Source organism: Sinocyclocheilus grahami, unplaced genomic scaffold, assembly GCF_001515645.1.
Source record: "Sinocyclocheilus grahami isolate Dianchi unplaced genomic scaffold, SAMN03320097.WGS_v1.1 scaffold2680.1, whole genome shotgun sequence".
Taxonomy (NCBI): domain Eukaryota; kingdom Metazoa; phylum Chordata; class Actinopteri; order Cypriniformes; family Cyprinidae; genus Sinocyclocheilus; species Sinocyclocheilus grahami.
Window position 1 is genome coordinate 17,209 of NW_015507858.1, and position 19,477 is coordinate 36,685.

Genomic DNA, 19,477 nt, shown 5'->3' on the forward strand with positions numbered 1-19,477 from the left:
GAGTGTGCGATATACAGTATATCTTCGATAATATGGTGAGTGTTGTTGTAATGATGTGCGATCTGACATTATCGAGTATATCACCAAATCACACACACACACAGAGTGCACGCTCGTGATTTATTAGTTTATTAAAACTCAAAATTCAAAGGCATTCTAAATTGTAGACGGCAAAAATATTTCTGTATGCTTTTTACATTTATATAATAATATAGTTAACTTAATCTATATCACACAGAGTGCCGTTTTTCCCCCAGATATCAGCATGATAACAAATGTAATAATCCTTTTATACAAGTTTAAATAAAGTTAGCATTAAGCGACTTACATTTTAAACACAATATTGCCTGGTTTTTGCTCAATTTTGCCAATGAAAACAGTTCCAAACAAAGATCACACAGCACTGTTTTGCTCCTCTGAGCAATAGACGGTGTTTACTTATTGAAGGAATCAGCTTTTTGAACAAATCGGTTGAATAAATGATTCAGGGATTCACTCCTTAACAGTCAAATGCTTTGTTCCTGAATGAATCAGTCGTTTGAATGAATCAGTTGAATCTCAATGACTCACTCATTAACAGTCACTTGCTGCCACCTACTGGCAGTTTAATTTCACATTTCGACTATTTTTTTGTTGTTTTTTTTAAACAAAACATTAGGCCTATTTATGCATCTGTAACTGCAGGTTAAATGCATCCATGTCCCCTCTGACCTACACTGAACTGTGGAAATACATCTAAATATCACTTCAGATGCAGATTCCAGAAACGTTTTCTTATGTTGGAATGAAAGACACTAAGTACAGGATGAAGTGCTTCTTATTCTTACCCAAAAATACAGAATGGAAGAAAGAGTTAAAACTAAACACAACCTTGCTGCTCAACATGAACCTTTTTCTTTATAAATATTTGCTTCTTTTCCATTTTGGATTTACTTGTACTTTTACTTTCAATACTTAAGTACGTTTAATATTTTAAAAATACTTTTCATACGTAAGTACAATAAATATCACATACTTTAAGACTTTTACTCAAGTAATATTCTAAACGGTGCTTCATTCAACTTCTACCAAAGTCATTTTCTGGTAAGATATCTGTACTTTTACTTGAGTAAGGCTTTCAGCTACTTTATCCACCACTGGATAACGCCCATTCAACCGAGTGATAACATTCCAATGGGGTGAAATGGTTGTGTCAGATAAAGGAGACATCAAAAATGTGTACTGTTGGGGGAACACTGATCTAACAGCCTTTTTAGTAATAACCCAGTTCATATAAAGCCTCCCATTTACACGATCAGGAAAGTGGAAGTGAAAAGCCTGTTGACAGGAAACCGGTTCTCATAAAGCCTTGCATTTACAGGAAAAGAGGAGTGCAAGTGAAACCTTCTAAGATATAATATACCAATATTTTCACTTCAGAATTTGAAGATAAAATAGATAGTTTTTGTTTGTTTTTTGACTGTAAAATTCTAACACAATGTTCTATGACAAATGGCTTTCAATAAATTACAGTTATAGACAATTACTGTGTGTGGTGAATTTGTAAATGGAATTTAAGTAGACACAAATAAAAAAAAGAGAACACGTTTACTGTTTTTTCATTTATTTTCATTAATAAATATATTTATTATTTGGAAAAAAAATCTGAATAATCACTTCAAACTTAAAAGAAAGGGAAAGGACGTGACGTGTGGCCAAGCCATCAAACCATGTGCAAATCCAGCGTCGAACTGGGCCTTGTTTAGAAAACGTTTGTCAACAAACACACTTGCAAAACTCAGCTGCTGCCCCGAAAAAACAAACTGTATCCCCTGTTTACATAACGCTGGGTTCTTTGGGAAGCTGAACAAGGTTATCTTTCTCTTGCAACAAAAAACACACTTTTTTGGAGACATTCTTCCCGAGCGAGTCCCGTGCAGTGCTGCCGGATGAAGCGCGGTGATGGGCTCTCGCTCCGGCCGATGCGTGCGTGGGCGCACTCTTCCGAACATTCTCCAAACCAACAGGGAACATTCTATTTGTGTAAAGAAAATTTCCTGTCTAATCAACAGAGAATGGTAGGATGTCTGTTCTGGGAACATTCTGGGAACCAGAAGCTGTTAGCACCATCTGTAGAACAACATCACCAGCATGGGGAAGGTAGCTGACTGAAAACTAGCCAGACTGCCAAATGAACATGACTTTTGGTCATTACTTAAAGATGTAAAATGTTGTGTGACAATAATTTATTAATTTGTGTCTGGAGTGCACATTAATCATGCTGATTCAAAAAAGAGCAGACATAACACACTTGTTTAGTCGCACCTGCTTCCATTTATTTGTGATCACCGGAATGCCATAAACAACTCCATTAAGGCTTATAAGTCCAAAGACTTACACATTTAGAAAAATACTAATAAAATATGTTTACATCACATTTCTTTAGAAATGCTGAGTATTTTTTATCAATTTTCCACAAAATTATGCAATCTGAAGAGGTTTGAGCAATCTCTCCCATCTCACTATACTGTTATCCTTTCAGTCAGAGCAACAGAGGGAACTCACACAGAGAAAACAGGAGTTTTATAATAACCGGAGTATATGTCATTTATGGCATTAATGATATACAGATGTAGTAGGCCGGTATCAACAAAGGCACAGGGAAGAGACAGATGAAAAATGAAATCAAATAAATACGTAATTATATTATTTTGTCTACATTCTTCAAGAAGTCTCTGGTATTTCCTTGATCATATGTGTATTTTTATGGCAAAGGATAGCATAAGTAGCCTTTAGCATCACATATACATCCATGCATGGCACACACTAGAATGCTTGATTTTGGCCCTCCAGTGGAAACACTGCTACTATCCTGAAGAGTTCAGACAGAGTTTGATTCAGTTTGGAGCTAAACCCTGCAGGACAGTTTTACACTGGTACATTGGCATACCATTACCAGTTGATATTAAAAGGTAATTTACTACACTTTTACACAAGATGATTAAATGTTAGAGAGCAAGCAAGTTTACGGATTATAATGTAATTGACAAGGTTGGGAACCAAGGCCAGGGAACCTGTTCAGAACCAATACAAATATGCACATTTCTATAAAAAAGAACAAGAATATTTCAAATGGGGATTGAACACACACACACACACAAACATTTTGCCAAGTAGATTCATTCCTTCTACTATACAATTCGAAATGCACCTAGTTGCAATTCTCTATATATTTCTTTAAGTGATCATCATCTTTTACACAGCAATATATTTAATTAATTTATCATTTGAATTGTGATGCCATTTGATAACCTTGGTTGGTTAGAATTTTTCAACACATTGATTTTATATATATATATATATATATATATATATATTTTTTTTTTTAAGTGGTCTGCTGATGCCAGGCCGATTCTTATAAAGCCTTACAGTTACTGGAAAAAAAAGGGAAAGTGAAAGCTTAGTTTTTTTGTTTGTTTTTTCCTGGGGAGGAGCTTCAGTTGGACATTATAAAAATCAATTCAGAGGCTTTCTGCAACTACAGAAGACAAGCACATTCAGGAGGAAACCAAAATAACAGTAAGTCGTTTAGTCTTCATTTTACCTTAAATACTCAGAATATAAACTTTTAAAGTCTTAAATTACTTTCAATATGGATAACACTCATCTTTGTTTAGTATAACACAAACAGATTTACAAACTATTGCAGGTAGCTTGGAAAAGCTTTAATTTAACAAAGGGATATTTTTCTTAACAGTTTTTAACCTTATGAGCCATTAAGAGAAAAAGTGTTAGGACTTGATTTGCAATATTTGAGAGAAAAGCTGGAGAAAATAATAAAAATAAAAGCTTATCTGCAGTAGTTGCAGATATAAACTTAGGCAACTTGGGTTTCAGTTTACAGAAGATCCTAGCGCTGCACGCAGAGCTTCCTGACAACCAGACAAAAAGCCCAAGAGCTACAGACTGAGACTGATCAGGATGAGGAGAACGAGGCAGGACTTGAATAATGACAGGCCGGTTCCCAGGACAGGAGGACGGAGTCCGTCGACCACAGGGAGAGCTTGCGGTGGACGAGAGTCTGGCCCAGGACTCAACTGCAAACCAGAAACAAAAGTGAGTAAAGCGGTCTCCTTAAACATCTGATTCTGTGATAATGAAAATATGAAAAAGGTCCAAATCTAAAAAGTAAGAATGACACCATATATAGTGAAGTAGAAAAAACAATCGGAATGTTTTTTCCTAACAAATTATTTATTAAGAAAAGTCTTGTATATTTTTAGTATAGCAGGTAGTAGATTCAAAGGCCACACTGTAAAGTATAATTAAAAATGCACAAAAAAAACCAATGTACATTTTATTGTGATTTTAACAATTTGACTGATATTCAAACCTTTGTTTTTCAATCATTATTTTTTTCAAGACAAACAGTCATTGGCCACTATCACAGAAAAAAACAAGCCATTGTCCAGGTGAGTACACTATCAGTTATTTCTCACATTTGAGTAATATTTCACAACATTGCTGTTTGCCACTGTATTCTTAATCAAATAAATGTAGGCTCGGTGAATATTAGCAACTTCTTTTAAAAACATGATAATATTCCAAATGTTTGAACTGCAGATTCCAGTTGTTTCAGCAAGTTTCATTATGCAGTGAATATAAAAATAGTTGATACATGATAAATTATGTCAGACATTATTCCATCTTTAATGTTACTTCGCAACTAACAGATATTCAATGGATCATATATATTATCAACTGCATAATATATGCGGGTAGCTGACAAATAATGCTTATTTTGTAAAAGACAGTTTTTGAAGAAGAAAAGCATACATGTAGCATGAAGTCTGATCTTTGAGAAAATATAAAGGGTCACTAACTTCATCAATTCTTTCATGTTTTTTTTTTTTTTTTTACTGAACTGTACCATAAATTTGACCTATGGTGTGATGTAGCAAAAAATAAGACATTTCTTAATATGTAAATGGCATGACAGATTTATCTTCAATGTTTCTGTAACGAATTGGTCCACTGAAGGCGAGCGCAGTGAAGAACCCAAGTGCAGTTTATTCAAAACAATGTGAAATCCAAAATTCAAACATAATCCAAACAGACTAGGCGAGGCATGAACAGACTAGACTCACCGACAGCGGGTTACAACTTCAATACACAACAAAAGACAATGGCAACATGAGGGCTACTTATAGCAGACAAGAGGGTCACATGACAAGAACAAACCAATGGGGAACAAGACACATGACTAAGACAACCAATCAGAACATGACACATACACAAGGCAGAGAGACATGAGGCAAGGGAAGCATGACACTAACAGCAGGAAACAATTACAAAATAAAAGACATGGAAGACATGAACATGAAACAAAATCCAAACACCAAACCCCACATTACAGTTAGACATTTATTTGCATATAGTGTTATTTATTTAATATGACATTATAAACTGTTCAAAACAGCTGAAAATTAAACCATTGTAAGATGAGTGATGATTATATCTCCCCTATTGCAATACTCAACTTTTTTTTAAAGATGTTTTGAGATAAAAACAAATCTGTGGTTCTTTTATGTGTGTCACACCATGAGACATTACGTCACACCATAGGACATTACATTACACTAAAGGGCAGAAATGGTAGTTATTAAATTATTTCTATTTAATTTTGAACATGTCAAAGGAAAAAGAAAGTTTCATTTTGATACAAACAATATCAACATGTTTTTTTTAAACAAAACAAAACAAAAATTATTTATCATCAACAAAATTCAGTCTCTTAGTCAATCGGTTATTGAAACTCTTCTAGCCCCCCACTGCATGTGCCACACAGATAAATATGATTGTTTTTTAAACTATATTCATTAAGATGTGAATGCATTTAAATATATATATATGGCTACTCTTTTTAAGGCATCATTTTTATTGTTTATTTTCTGCATTGCTCTCTTAGGATCTCCTCCTTTCTGGTGGAATTTTCTGTCTATATTTCCGTGTCCTCTCTCGTCCACTAATTTCTCTCCCTCAATTCTTTCTGTCTCAAAAACATAGTATCACGTTTTATACTTATCTTCATGACACTTCATAACAGTACAAGTTTTCTGCAAAAACATCAGAAAATAGTTACATTAATGTAATTATTGCATTTAAGAATACTGAAAAAGATACACAAAAAAAAGAATAAAAAGGAGTTAAACAAATCATATTTAATTATTTAAAATGCTTCTAAAAGAGAGCTTGTCCTCTGGTGTGACATCTTCGTCCTGTGGTGTGACAGTACAGGCGTCACACCGGTGGACATTTTCTGTCACACCACAGGACGTTTCAGCCTTTTGTGTCAATTAATGACCTTGCTATTCCAAGCTAACCTGTCATTAGCGGTTAGTAAGACACATTTGCATAACTGCATATAATTTAGGGGTGTAACACCAAAGGACAACAAAACGTGACACTTTTGTAGTGGTTCCAAAAAAGTTAAATATTTGAACAATTCTGAGACAGAAATGTACCATGTGCACATGTGATGGGCTTCACAGGGGGCTTCAGTAACACAACCATGAATGGGGTCCTTTATCTAATTAGAGCAGGGGTGCCCAAACTCGGTCCTGGAGGGCCGGTGTCCTGCAGAGTTTAGCTCCAGCTTGCCTCAACACACCTGCCTAGAAGTTTCTAGTATGCCTAATAAGAGCTTGATTAGCTGCTTCAGGTGTGTTTGATTAGGGTTGCAGCTAAACTCTACAGGACACCGGCCCTCCAGGACCGAGTTTGGGGACCCCTGAATTAGAGTTTTAATTAGAGGACATGGTTTTCAGAGACAAAATTTTTAAAGTTCCTACGCTTTCAGAAATATATGGATGAAATAAAATGATTAATGATTCACTTCAAAGCATCATCAGCTGCGCTAAAGGGATCTGCCCATATGTTGTTAAAGTTTGTTATTTAAGACATTCATAATAAATATTAATAAAGAAAGATGCCCTGTTTGAAATATATGACATGTATGGTTTAATTAAACTGCAAAGGTAAAATATAGGGATGCACGATATATCAGCCACCATATCGGTATCGGCCGATAAATGCTCATTCAATTAAAATGATTACAACAGATGTGAAGAGGGAGGAATTTATACGTGCGTCAGGTTTTTCGATGAAAAACACTTCCGCAAAGGATACACCTGTGTATCCTCGCTCATAGCTCCTCAGGAAGCCTCCTCATTCCTCGACCCTCGCCTCCTCACGGTGCAATTAGAGAATTGAGATGTCCTTCAAGATTGCTGAGCTCGATCGGTTTTCTGGGTCATAAGATGGAGGACAGAGGAGCGAGGAAACGAGGAGGGATATTGAGAAGCACCCCTTGTTGTAGCCTATATATTTTGTATTTGTGACCTCAAATATATGGCTGTTAGGAATGTTGGCCAAATTTACTATGCCACCCCTACTTTCTAGGGTAAGGGACCCTAACAATGATATCTTTAACACCGGTAGTTCAAATAAATGAACTAGAAACCAGAGTACAAAAGGTTAATACTTTATTAGAATAACCGATATAATCCTTTTCCATGGATAATATTATTAAAATAATAACCAGGTTGACAGAAATGTTCCAAAAAGGATGCAAATACAAAACTGAAATAAAGTAAACCAACTTAAATTAAACTATTAAATTACATTGTAATGAATATCATAAAATCACAGAAGTTATAATACCATGAAAACCCAATAAACTAAATCTAGAGCAAACACCACAACTACTAAACAAATCTCATTTTAGTGGGAAAGGAACGGTGGCCGCTAAATCCGAGAGAGGATTTAAAACCTGCAATTAAAACCAATTGACATTTATTAGACATAAAACCCCCATATTTCACCTTAAAACAACCAAATACTCACGTACCTTCCAACATTGCGCTATGACTCACTTTGATGACTGGATATAACAGTCTCACCAAAGGCAGAAGTGGGTTGCAATGTAGTATATTCTGTACAAATGGACACTCGCAGCTCAGCAGAGTATGAACACAAGAGCGAACCTAAAATAACACCCTAAATTTATGGCACCGCATTTCATATCAATTTCACTTGTCAATGAACTTGGCCATGTACTCACATTTAGGTAGCTGAAACCCCGCGGAGTTACACGCACACCGCGTTCTCGGATCAACAGGTCATCAGCACGAAAATAATCGCTAAATTGTCGAGAGCAGCAATCACACGCACGAGCAATTCTTCCAACGCGCCAATACAGGAGAGCAAACCACACACACTCGCTCATCAAGCGGAGAACGAGAACAAACGCCATTTCATTGAAGCCCGCGAGACTTTAAACGTCACCTGTCCTATCGCGTCACCTATCCCTTAAAGGCATAGCAAGCTCATTCCGGTTACATATTCATTATTTTTTTAGAAACCTCGCACTTTTATACTCCGTTTTAAGCATTGTTCTTGTATTCAAATTAAGCGCGGTCCACTGCTGCACACGTGCCACAATATCGATACAGAGCCAGCTGTATCGATACCAGTGGTGGATGCAAGTACACAAATCAAGTACTTGAGTAAAAGTACAGATCCGTATACTAAAATATTAACTCCAGTAAAAGTAAAGGTACTCAGTTTTCAATTTTACTCAAGTGAAAGTACACTTCAGTCACTTCACTTCTTCATATATACCCTGGCCAAATGCCCCCAGAGGGCATCACTAAGTTACCCACTGTGATAATTACTGTAGTTACCATGTTCTGAACATCACATCCTTTCTTTTTCCCTCAGATTTAATCTATCTAGGTGGTTGAATAAAAATATTCGGACTTTATTTAAAAAAAAATTAGCTCAATTTAGCACCAGCAAGCTCGTTAGCTAAACAGTTAGCATCAGCTAACATTATTGACTTGTTTTCAGCATGGTTATGAATAAACATTTATATTTGTCTACTCGGCTAGATACATAGTAACTTAGGCTATGTGTGCTGACAAACAATATAAAAACAGACGTCACATAGGGCTAAATGCATAGCATTTTAGTAAAACTGCTAATGTTACAGCAGCGGGGAAGATGAACGTGCATGAGTTATTTGATTTAATCTGTGTTATTTTAATGTTTTTTAACCTAAAACATAGAGACTCTGATGTTGATGTGTCTGCATTCAATCATTTCAGTGGGCTTAAACAGATCACCCTTTACAGCAGATTTAGTTCACAAACAACTGACAGCTTTGACCTAAATATGATTTTCAGTTACAATAATTAAACATAAAATTGAACAGCATCAGATGCGTGCACGATCACAATATCTCCCGGTTCTTGTGAATTCAGTTCACTGGAGACTCGCACTAAATGGTTCATTTGAATCAGTGAGTTGTCGACTCGAGAACAACTGCAGTCGGATCCTTCCAATTCGTGAATGAATCGTTTGGTGTGATTTGCGAAGCGATTTAACGGATACATTGAAAAGAATCAGTTCGTTCTTGAATCAGACACAGCTTCTGCATCACGGAGCATGTGATATATTATAAGGAGTAACGATATGTTTTATGAAATGTAGTGAAGTAAAAAGTACGATCTTATGCTTTGGAATGTAGTGAAGTAAAAGTAAAAGTTACTAAAAATAAAACTACTCCAGTAAAGTCTTATTAAAATCTTATTAATTTTGTAAATAAAATTAAATAAAAAATTTATTTTAAATAAAAAATAAAAATAAACTTTAATAAAAGTTCAAAGTTTAATATAGGTGAATTTGTCATTGTACTATTTTATTATTTAGCCTATGTTTTTTTTTTCTCGATTAATAATAATAAGCCATAAGCATTCATTTAAAGTAAGGGGAAAATCCAAAAACCTTACATTTATTTGTGTTACAGCGCGGATACAATGATATTTTCCTCTTTAATATTTGCAGCACGAAATAAACATGAATATTTGAATGCATGTTGAAAAAAATCAGAACAACTTAATACAAACAAATGTCTCATGAATCGATCAATCAGAGTTTTTAAAAAAAAGTCAAAAGAATGACAGATGCCATAGACTTTAGGGATTACATAATGAAAGAGTTTTTGTTTTTCGATTTAAATTATTTCGTTTTAAAATAGTAATTAAAGCATTCTATAGATATATTTATCATGTCGGTGAAGCGCTCCTGCGCAAGACCAAGACAACAGAAAGCACATCCTGTTTGGTTGCCATCCATGGCAACAAATGATTTTTAAGTCAATTTAATAAGTTGAATTAGTTGAAACGACTTTCACAGTCAATTTGATTAAACTTAACCCAACCGTTGCTTTTTGTCATTGTAGGCTTAGGCTACTTTTTTTCAATGAATTTTAATGAATATACAAATTAATAAAATTAAATAAAATTACATATTGTTCATTTATGTTTAACACCACACCCCCATTTTTTCGTGGGCTACACTCCAAGGAGTGCTGCAGCACCCTCAGCACCCCTACGTCCCGCAGTAATGTACTCATATCGTCAAATCTCTGTGACGATACATCGATGTATCGAACTCAGAACTAATATAGGCTACACGGAGATGATGTTGAATTACAGTAAACACAATCATTTTTTCCGCATATTTATACTGGCTCTATAGTCTATTTACCGCTTGCTCCATTTCTGCAAATTAGTTTTTGTGAATGAGTGATTTGATCCACCTGTTGCTATGGTCTTCATGACCTGCCGCTTGCGCCACCTGCTGGTGAGCGGCTGACAGCAGCTGGAGATCATGCATCGGTGCTCTACTGCTATTCCTGCAGCTCCCGGATGTGCAATGCTGAATTTTCTGGTGAATTTGAACCACTGAATTTGTGGAAGCGAATTTGTAAAGTGAAATAAAATTGATCGAAAATTGCCTGTCGAATATTATACATCGTATTTTTTAACAGATTGAATATTTTGGAATTGAATTCTGGAGGGTGAATATGCATTATTGAATTTTTAATTATGAAAATATGTGTGAATTGTTTTGAATTTAAATATTCACAGCTTAAATAAACAACTATGTTAAATTTCAGCCCCTAAAAATACAAGCCCTGAAAATCCAAGTCATTAAAATGAAAACACTGTTAATACAATGCATTATTTTTTCAGTTAGTGCAATTCAACATGCTTTTTTGCAAAGACATTTGTCATTATTTTTCTTCCATATCTACCTGTCAAGTTAGAAATTATTCAATTATTGACAAGTGATAAAATTTAAAATCATTTGACATTCTAATGATGTTGCACAGGGTTGTACATGAAGATACAAATAATTGTTTCCTTTTCCTATAACCAGCAACAATGGAGAAAGGTCAGAAAAAGACAATTAGACAGTGCCAGTCTGCTGTTAACAACGATCAAAAAGTGTCAAGAGCAAACACAAGCAGCAAAAACATGGGAAAAGACCGTGGAAAGGGCTTAAATGTTGCACATAATATAAAGAAGAACTGGAGCAAAAAAATAGACAATGGTGGAAGCAAAGAAAATCTACCCATGTTTAAACTCAATCTGGAAGAAACATGGCAGAACAGAGATGGATTCTGCAGAAGAAGCACATTTGGGGACAACATCACAAAAGAGAACAAGACCATTATGATGATCGGAGCCACAGGTGCAGGAAAAACCACTCTAATTAACAGCATGATCAACTACATTCTGGGAGTGCAATGGAAAGACGACTTCCGGTTTGTGCTAATAGATGAAGGGAATCAGAAATCCCAGGCTGAAAGTCAGACATCAGAGATCACAGCATATCAAATTAATTACATGGATGGTTTCCGGGTCCCATATTCTCTGACCATTGTGGATACACCAGGCTTTGGTGACACCAGAGGAATTTCACATGACCAGAAAATCACAAAGCAGATTCATGAGTTCTTCTCTGCCCGTGGAGGGATCGACCGCATTGATGCTGTGTGTTTTGTAGTACAGGCTTCACTTGCCCGTCTAACACACACACAGAAATATGTCTTTGACTCCATTCTTTCCATATTCGGGAAGGACATTGCTCAAAACATCATTGTGCTGGTCACCTTTGCTGATGGGAAAACACCTCCTGTTCTGGAGGCCATCAAAGTCGCTGAGGTGCCCTGCTCTACCAATGAGTCTGGAGAGCCTCTTCACTTCAAGTTCAACAACTCTGCTCTGTTTGCTACCAATAGCACATCTGCAGATGATGAGGAGTCTGACTGTGAAAACTTTGACCAAATGTTCTGGAAGTTGGGTTTTTCCAGCATGAAGAAATTCTTCACATCGCTTAACACGATGAAAACCCAGAGCTTGTCTCTCACACAGGAGGTCTTAAAAGAGCGGCAGCAGCTAGAAGTGCAGGTGCAGGGTCTCCAGCCCCAAATCAATGCTGATCTGACAAAACTGGATGAAATCAAGAAGACCACAGCTGCTTTGGAGCAGCACAAGGCGGATATGGATGCAAACAAGGATTTTGAATATGAATTAGAAGTAACTGTCCCAAAACAGATTGAAAACAACACTAGCTACTACCTAACCAACTGCCAAAGTTGTCACTTCACATGTCATGACACATGTGTGTATGGAAATGACAGTGATAAATATAAGTGCTGGGCCATGAAAGATGGAAAGTGTAAGGTCTGTCCTGGAAAGTGTGCCTGGAATGTGCACTTTAATCAGAAATACAAATGGGATTATGTCCCAGAAAAGAGAAAAGAAACTTATCAGGAATTAAAAAAGCGATTTGAGGATGCACATGGACAGGTCATGTCAAAAGAAAAGATCTTCGAAGAGCTTGAAAAGGAGTTTCAGGTTGTCCAGCATATTGTGGCCGCACTAATAGAGGGATCTCAAAAGTCCTTGGAGCGGCTTCAGGAAATCGCCCTCAAACCCAATCCTCTGTCCACCCCTGACTACATTGATCTGATGATTGAGTCTGAGAAACAAGAGGCTAAGTCTGGATTTCAAGATCGCATTCAGTCTTTAAGAGAAGTCAGGGAGAAGGCAGAGATCATCAGTAAGGTTTGCACAGGAGGAGTGCTTCCAGATGATTGGAATGATTACAAACATGAAGCAAGAAAAAAAGAAGCATCCTATCATCCAATGGTCCTGTTCAATAATGTAAAGGATTTCATTCAGGAAAAAATGGGCAAGAAATGAAATATAATACAAAGCAATAAAATACAAATTTTATTTCTAAAGCACATTTAAAACAACTGCATTTGATCAAAGTGCTTTCCAACATCATTAATACAACAAAACAATTACATACAGTCAGACTTTAAAATTAAAGTCACTAAAATTAAGTCACTCTAATCAATTCTAAAAGCTATACTAAAAAGATGTGATTTCAATCTAGACATAAAAGCATCCACAGATGGGGAAGATTTAATGTGCATTAGAAGAGGGTTCAGTTTTAGGAACATGAAGAATCATCTGACTCGAAGATCTCATATTTCTTGTATTTTGATAAGGAATCAATAGTTCAACAATATATTTTGGGGCAATGCCATGCAATTCTTTAAAAACCATCAACAAAACCTTAAATCTCAATGCACAAATCTCCAATGCAAACTGAAAATGATCTATCACTACCTTTTCAGAATCAGAATTGCCGCTCTAGTGTGCATTCATGCTTCAACTGTGATAAATAAATAGGTTCAAAACTATTAAATGAACTCCTATGATTTAACTCTGAACATAAATTTGTTACTGGAGTAATCTGTGACAGAAGATTATCAACGTTATTTACAAAAAAAAACATTTTTGATTAGCCTCTAGGCAATTAATAGGAAGGAAAATAGAGAAAAAAAAATCACTTTATTAATTGTACTAAATAAAATATTTGGCTTTTTTTATTTTTATTAATTATATTAGAAAAATATTTTGCGTTTGGAGCCTTTACTGAAAATTTGCCAAGGTTTCTCTTAAAATTTCAAATGATACTTGTTGCCTATCATTCTTCCATTTTCACTCAGCCCTTCTGCAAATTTGCCTAAAAATATGGATTTCACTATTCATCCTGTGACTGAGTTTTTGATTCCCTGTATTTCAAGGGTGCAATCTCATCTAAAATTTCTGTACAAACATTATTAAAATAACTAAAATACGCATCAATACTAAGGTCCCGAGAGGAAAACTCTAAATCATGATATAATTATGGTGGTGGGACATAATGGTGGGGAATGAATGAGTTCATTTAAATGATAAGGCACGGTATTTAGTTACAACTTTACTGCTTATTTATAATCTATAATCTATATATAATCTTACCTATAACTATACTATAACTTTTGATTTTGTTGTTAAATGTTCTGCATGCATTTCTGACACGTTAACATGTTTTAAAGTGCAGGTTTTTCAAAACAATAGCACTATTGTCTCCGTGTAAACTTCAATGCAAGAAATGTGTGAAAATGATCATGTCATGTGCATGCATATTACATGTTTATGCTATACAAGTGCTCTGTAAAAAAAAATAATAATAAATAAAAATGCATGTGCACAAGTGTGTAGTGTTTCTTTCCAAAGTGACATTGTCAGCTTCTGTCCTGCAGCATAATACAGCATTTTTAGTCATTTTCAAGTAAACACACCCTAAAAAGCTAAAACTGATTTATGTTATACTAAACGAATTGAATATGTTATGCATCACAAATGATCAGATTGTATCAAAATGCTGTTTTGGGATGATGTAGTTTTACTTCCACTGAATCTACATATTCTGCATGGACAGACAAAAACATGAAAGTAACATTAACTAAATCTAAACCTTGTGCATTGCCAATAAATACATTTCAATCATGACAACTCTCAAAATAGTTTTAGCGTGTTAATGGATGCTATTAAAAGATCACTGATCACAAGATTGCAGGCTGATTCTGAGAATCCTGATGTGAAGATGAGGAAGAGTTAGAAGTCTTTGAAGGATCTCTAAGTTTGCGTCAGGCTGCGGCCTCGTCTTTCTAATCATCAGAGACCTTCTGCCTCAAACTGGTCCTCTCTCAGTGCAATTTAAGCAAAGATCAACTGAAGCCTCAAGTTGCATCAGCACTCTTTCAACAGGCAAGAAGTGCAAGTATCACCTACTACTTTTCACAAAGGTGTTAAAACAAAGAAACTGATGTTTCTTTTGATCAGCTGGTTTGCCGAATATCAAATGCTGCCATATTTCATGCTTTTATTATTTACTCTGCTTCAGCTTTAACCCTTTTCCCAAAAGAAACAGTTTTGTGTGTGTGTTAGAATAGCTTGAAGTGTATTTAAAGGGGTCATATGATGTTACATGCACTTTTACAAGTAGTTTGAACTGAAATGTGTGTTGGCAGTGTGTGTACACAACCACCCTACAGAGAGCAGTTACTGTAAGCATAAAGAGTCCTGACGGCATTATAAAAAACAAAAAACACATTTTCAAAGACAATGTAGAATAAAAGCATGCTCCACTGTGTCGAATGCCTTGTAGAAGTAAAACAAATCTAATCAGAATCGTCAAGGGTATCTAAAATTAATCTGAGATTATTATTATAAATGTGGCTACTTTTAAAGCCAGACTGAGATTCGTCGATTAAATAGCTCATAACTTTCTGTAATCTTTGGACACAAATTTGAGTGAAAAGTTTGTAATCAGTGTTAAGTAAACAGATTAGATGCCAGATTTCAATAAGAAGTGGATCCTTTTTATCTTTTTGGATCAGAGAAATCGCACCTTGTGTCAAGCTAGAAGGAAGAGATGATCTCAGAAAACTCTCTGCATAGACTTCTGCAAGGAACGGAGCTAAAAGTTCAGAGGATGTCTTATAAGACTCTGCTGTAATACCATCATTCCCCGGAGACTTGCTGACTTTGTGGATCGCATTATAGATTTCTCAAGAGAGATAGGCTCGTCACATCAATTTTTCTCATACTTGTGCATCTTTTCTGGCATCTTCCTACTGAAATAATCATTTAGTGCCGCTGCAGCGAGCATGTGAGGAAAATATGATGAATTCATTCAGACCTGAGCGATGTTGAGTGCTTTTGTGTGTTTATTTGTGTGACTGTTTCAATGTTTGAAGAGAGAACTGCTACTGAATGTCAAATCAAAAGTCAAAGTTTGAGATGTGTGAGGGGAATTGATGGGTATCGGTATCAAGCGTTGCTGCTGTGATTTGATTTCTATTCTTCTGACATCTTTGACAGATCAAATGTGTTACATTACATTGTTAAAATATACTGGAACAGAAACTGCTAAATACTTTACGCTGAGCCTATAATGAGCCACGTGAGACATTTTAAATCTATGTTAAATAGATAAATATGAGTACATATTAACAAAGGAAACAATATATTCCTTGTGCTGCTTTACTTTAAAAGCTAGCTTTGTGATCTTTGTCTTTGATCGAAGTTCATTATTGAAAGGAATGTAGTCAGACTATAAAATCAGACTATATTTAGATTCATATGCTGTAGTTATTAACCTGTAGTGGCTGATGAAAATGAGTGTCATTAGTGCTTGTTTTTGTATTGCTGATGTTTCATTCATGTCAAATTGTGATATTATTTGAGTCAGGATATATGACAAAAGCAGGCTCTGCTGAAAGATAATACTGTTATAATACTGTGTTTCTATCAGCAAACACTGAGAATAAAGAGAGATGATCTGCTGATGATCTGAATGTCTTGTTGAATGAGTGTTGATCGTCTGAGGCTCATCAATATTAACAGAGCTGCTGAAAACACTCTTTATTTCATCTCAATAGCTGCTGTTTTCTCCTCATTTATTATGCTGATGTCTTCAGATCTCCTGTGAATGGACACTTAAAGCTCATTTTCATTGATGTCGACAGACGGAGGGTTATTTTTTTTTTACAAATGGGCATTTTTTAATTAATTCTTTAAAAAAAAAAAATTCTGTTTCTAGATATCTGCTGTTATTTTTCATGAACAAACAGAATAATGTTAGAATTAGAAATAAACATTTGTGAATTAGCATTAGTTGTTTTAGAATATACAGACATAGATGCTTAACTGTGTCATTTTGATTATGAGTCAAAGACAAAGGGGGTTTATATAGCTAGCTAGCTAAATAAATAAATGAATAAAATATAGCTGCAAGCAGCGATTACCGGGGTTCAAGCACTTTAAGGCTTTTATTGCATCTAAGCTGTTATGGTCTAGGCCAACCTGAAATTTTGGACTGACATTACAACACATCCATGATCAGTGGTGGAAAAGTACTAAGAAATTGTACTTAAGTAAAAGTATTGCTACTTAAGGAATGATTTACTTGAGTACAAGTAAAAGTACTGAAAAATAATATGAATCAAGTAAGAGTAAAAAAGTAGTTTGCAGAAAAACTACTCAAGTTACTGCGTTACAAAGTACTTTAGTATTATTTTTCTATGTTTACCCAAAATGAAACGACGTGAGCATTATGGAGCAGGGTTAACCCTAACCCTAACTCTCATGTACTGTAATGTCTGTTTCACAAGCCAGAGCCAGGAAATCCCTTATATGGACAAATGCATCAGATATCACTACAGCTGAATAACATGCAGATAGAGACGCTTTGACTGATGAAACGTGGAAGACAATAAACACACAATTGCAATGCAACACTAATTGACATAGAAAATATTCTTTATAAAGATCTTTACTGTGATACAAGCTGTCTCACTGTGAAAAGAAGCAACATGGAACCACAGAAGCTAACTGTTAACACGACTGATGTTATATAGTGATTTTGGAGCAAAACATTGATATTAGTCTCATAAATTGTCATGTTTGACGCTAAGTTAAGCAAACATGCTACCTATCCCTGTTGCCAGGAGCAACTGTTTTATAACTCATTTTGAAAAGTACATTCACGTATAAGATTATGTGGTTGTTTTTAAGAAGGGCAAAAGCAAAGAAGGGTAAGTGAGGGTTTAAAAGAAAAGAAAGGGTCTAAAACAGTGTTAATTGAAATGTGCCAGTAAAAAATAACGTGGTGTATGGGTAAGTTTGGGCATCGTTTGAATTTTAATTATTTAGATTCTTGTCAATTCCTAATTTTGATTCCAATAAGGTAAAAAAAAAAAAATAATAATAAATCAATTAAAAATTAAAAATCTTACACATTCATTCTAACTCTTATTGCTAAATATTTCCTTGTTAGCTGAATACTATGAATAAAAATCAACAGGCCAAAGAACACGTACACAAGGATGTGTGTGCAGCAGAGAAAACACAGAAATGGGGGAAAAATTGTCTAATTGACAGGCTTTATTTCTTTCTTATGTATTTTAATTGGATAAGAAATCAAATACACTGCTGGATGATAACCAATAATTTGTATTCTATAATATTTTTTCTGTATTTTCCTAATGACAATTTTAGGATTGTTTATACAAACACATAATAAGGCAGAATAGTTTCTATGCTGTATTAAATGTTATGTCAATTAGCACTGCGTTATTCATATACTATATTTATTACCTCGAAATGACCTGAAATGACCTTTTTTTAGCTACAGCAATAATAGGATGCCTTTGTCCATATTAGGGATTTCCTGCACGTCATAAGTTATTACTATACTGGGCCGTTTTGGACTTTCTGAGTGAGAGCGGCTTCGAGTATGAACGAAACATGCACTGCATGAGAGTGTTCAGCGCTCAGTAATGTCCATATCGTCAAAGACTATAGAATAATCTTAAAGGAACTTTGACATCGTCTCGTTTTGGATATGAATAAATAGACTATCATGTTTATACGCCCATGTGCTCACATCCAAAGCACGCACACAGAAAAAGTGGTTTTAAATGCATGTAACTGACAGATAAATCATGGTTGATCGATCAGCCAGATGCATTTAAAATGCATGCTCTCTTATTTCAGTGTTGTTGTTAATGATGAGGTTATTTTAGCTTCGTACATGTAGTTTAACTGCACTGTTAAAGAGGGCGATGTTTACCATTCAACTGAACTATGTGCATGTATTTTAGACACTTACATTGTTCTTGCTCCATCCATGCAATAACTTCATCCGTCAAAGCAAAGCGCGGTTTGAAGGCCCGCCCCCGCAGCTGAACTGGAAGTTTTGATTGGTTCTGCACCCGAGTCAGACCTGTCTGTTATTGGCTGAAGAGCAGGGCTCCACCCCAGGAGTTTGAAAAGTGTTTATTTTGTTTGTACTTTGTACTTTTGGTGAAAAATAAATGCAGCAAAGTTGAATGCTTTAGTTTTATTCTACTCAAATTTTTACTTTTACTAAAAGTAAAAGTACCACAATTTAATTATACTCAAGAAAGTAGAAGAAATGTAAAAATGTACTCGAGTACTGTAACGAAAGTATTTGTAATTAGTTACTTTCCCCCTCTAGAAATATCTAACCCAAATTATAGCAGAAACTCATTACATAATTTCCCCATACTTTATAATCTCCATGATCCCTAATTCAGACATTGATTTTTCCACTTCTTCACTTGTCTTCTTCAGTTCTCTGTGAAGATCAGTTTCATCAACCTCATGAATCACTTCATTTTCTATTTTGTTGTATAGTTTGTTCTCAGTTTCCATCA

At 35.2% G+C, this 19,477-nt stretch overlaps 1 protein-coding gene across 2 annotated transcripts; it reads left to right on the forward strand.

Moving 5' to 3' along the window:
• Positions 1-3,380: 3,380 nt before the first annotated feature.
• Positions 3,381-13,719, forward strand: LOC107575503 (uncharacterized). 2 transcript variants are annotated; one of them, XM_016261866.1, is made up of 4 exons: positions 3,381-3,558; positions 3,877-4,095; positions 4,403-4,451; positions 11,266-13,719. In XM_016261866.1, exons 2-4 carry the CDS (start codon positions 3,961-3,963, stop codon positions 13,095-13,097), a joined length of 2,016 nt encoding a protein of 671 aa, XP_016117352.1. In that variant the 5' UTR covers positions 3,381-3,558; positions 3,877-3,960; the 3' UTR covers positions 13,098-13,719. The 2 variants fall into 2 exon arrangements, with proteins under 2 accessions (XP_016117352.1, XP_016117353.1); XM_016261867.1 differs by having other exon boundaries at positions 11,269-13,719.
• Positions 13,720-19,477: the final 5,758 nt, after the last annotated feature.

Bases quoted from the DNA above. Each gene is read 5' to 3' on its own strand.
- LOC107575503 (XM_016261866.1), top strand. From the start codon at position 3,961: ATGAGGAGAACGAGGCAGGACTTGAATAATGACAGGCCGGTTCCCAGG. The intron at 4,096-4,402 runs GTGAGTAAAGCG...ATTTTTTTCAAG, and splicing joins ACTGCAAACCAGAAACAAAA to ACAAACAGTCATTGGCCACT. The intron at 4,452-11,265 runs GTGAGTACACTA...TCCTATAACCAG, and splicing joins AAAAACAAGCCATTGTCCAG to CAACAATGGAGAAAGGTCAG.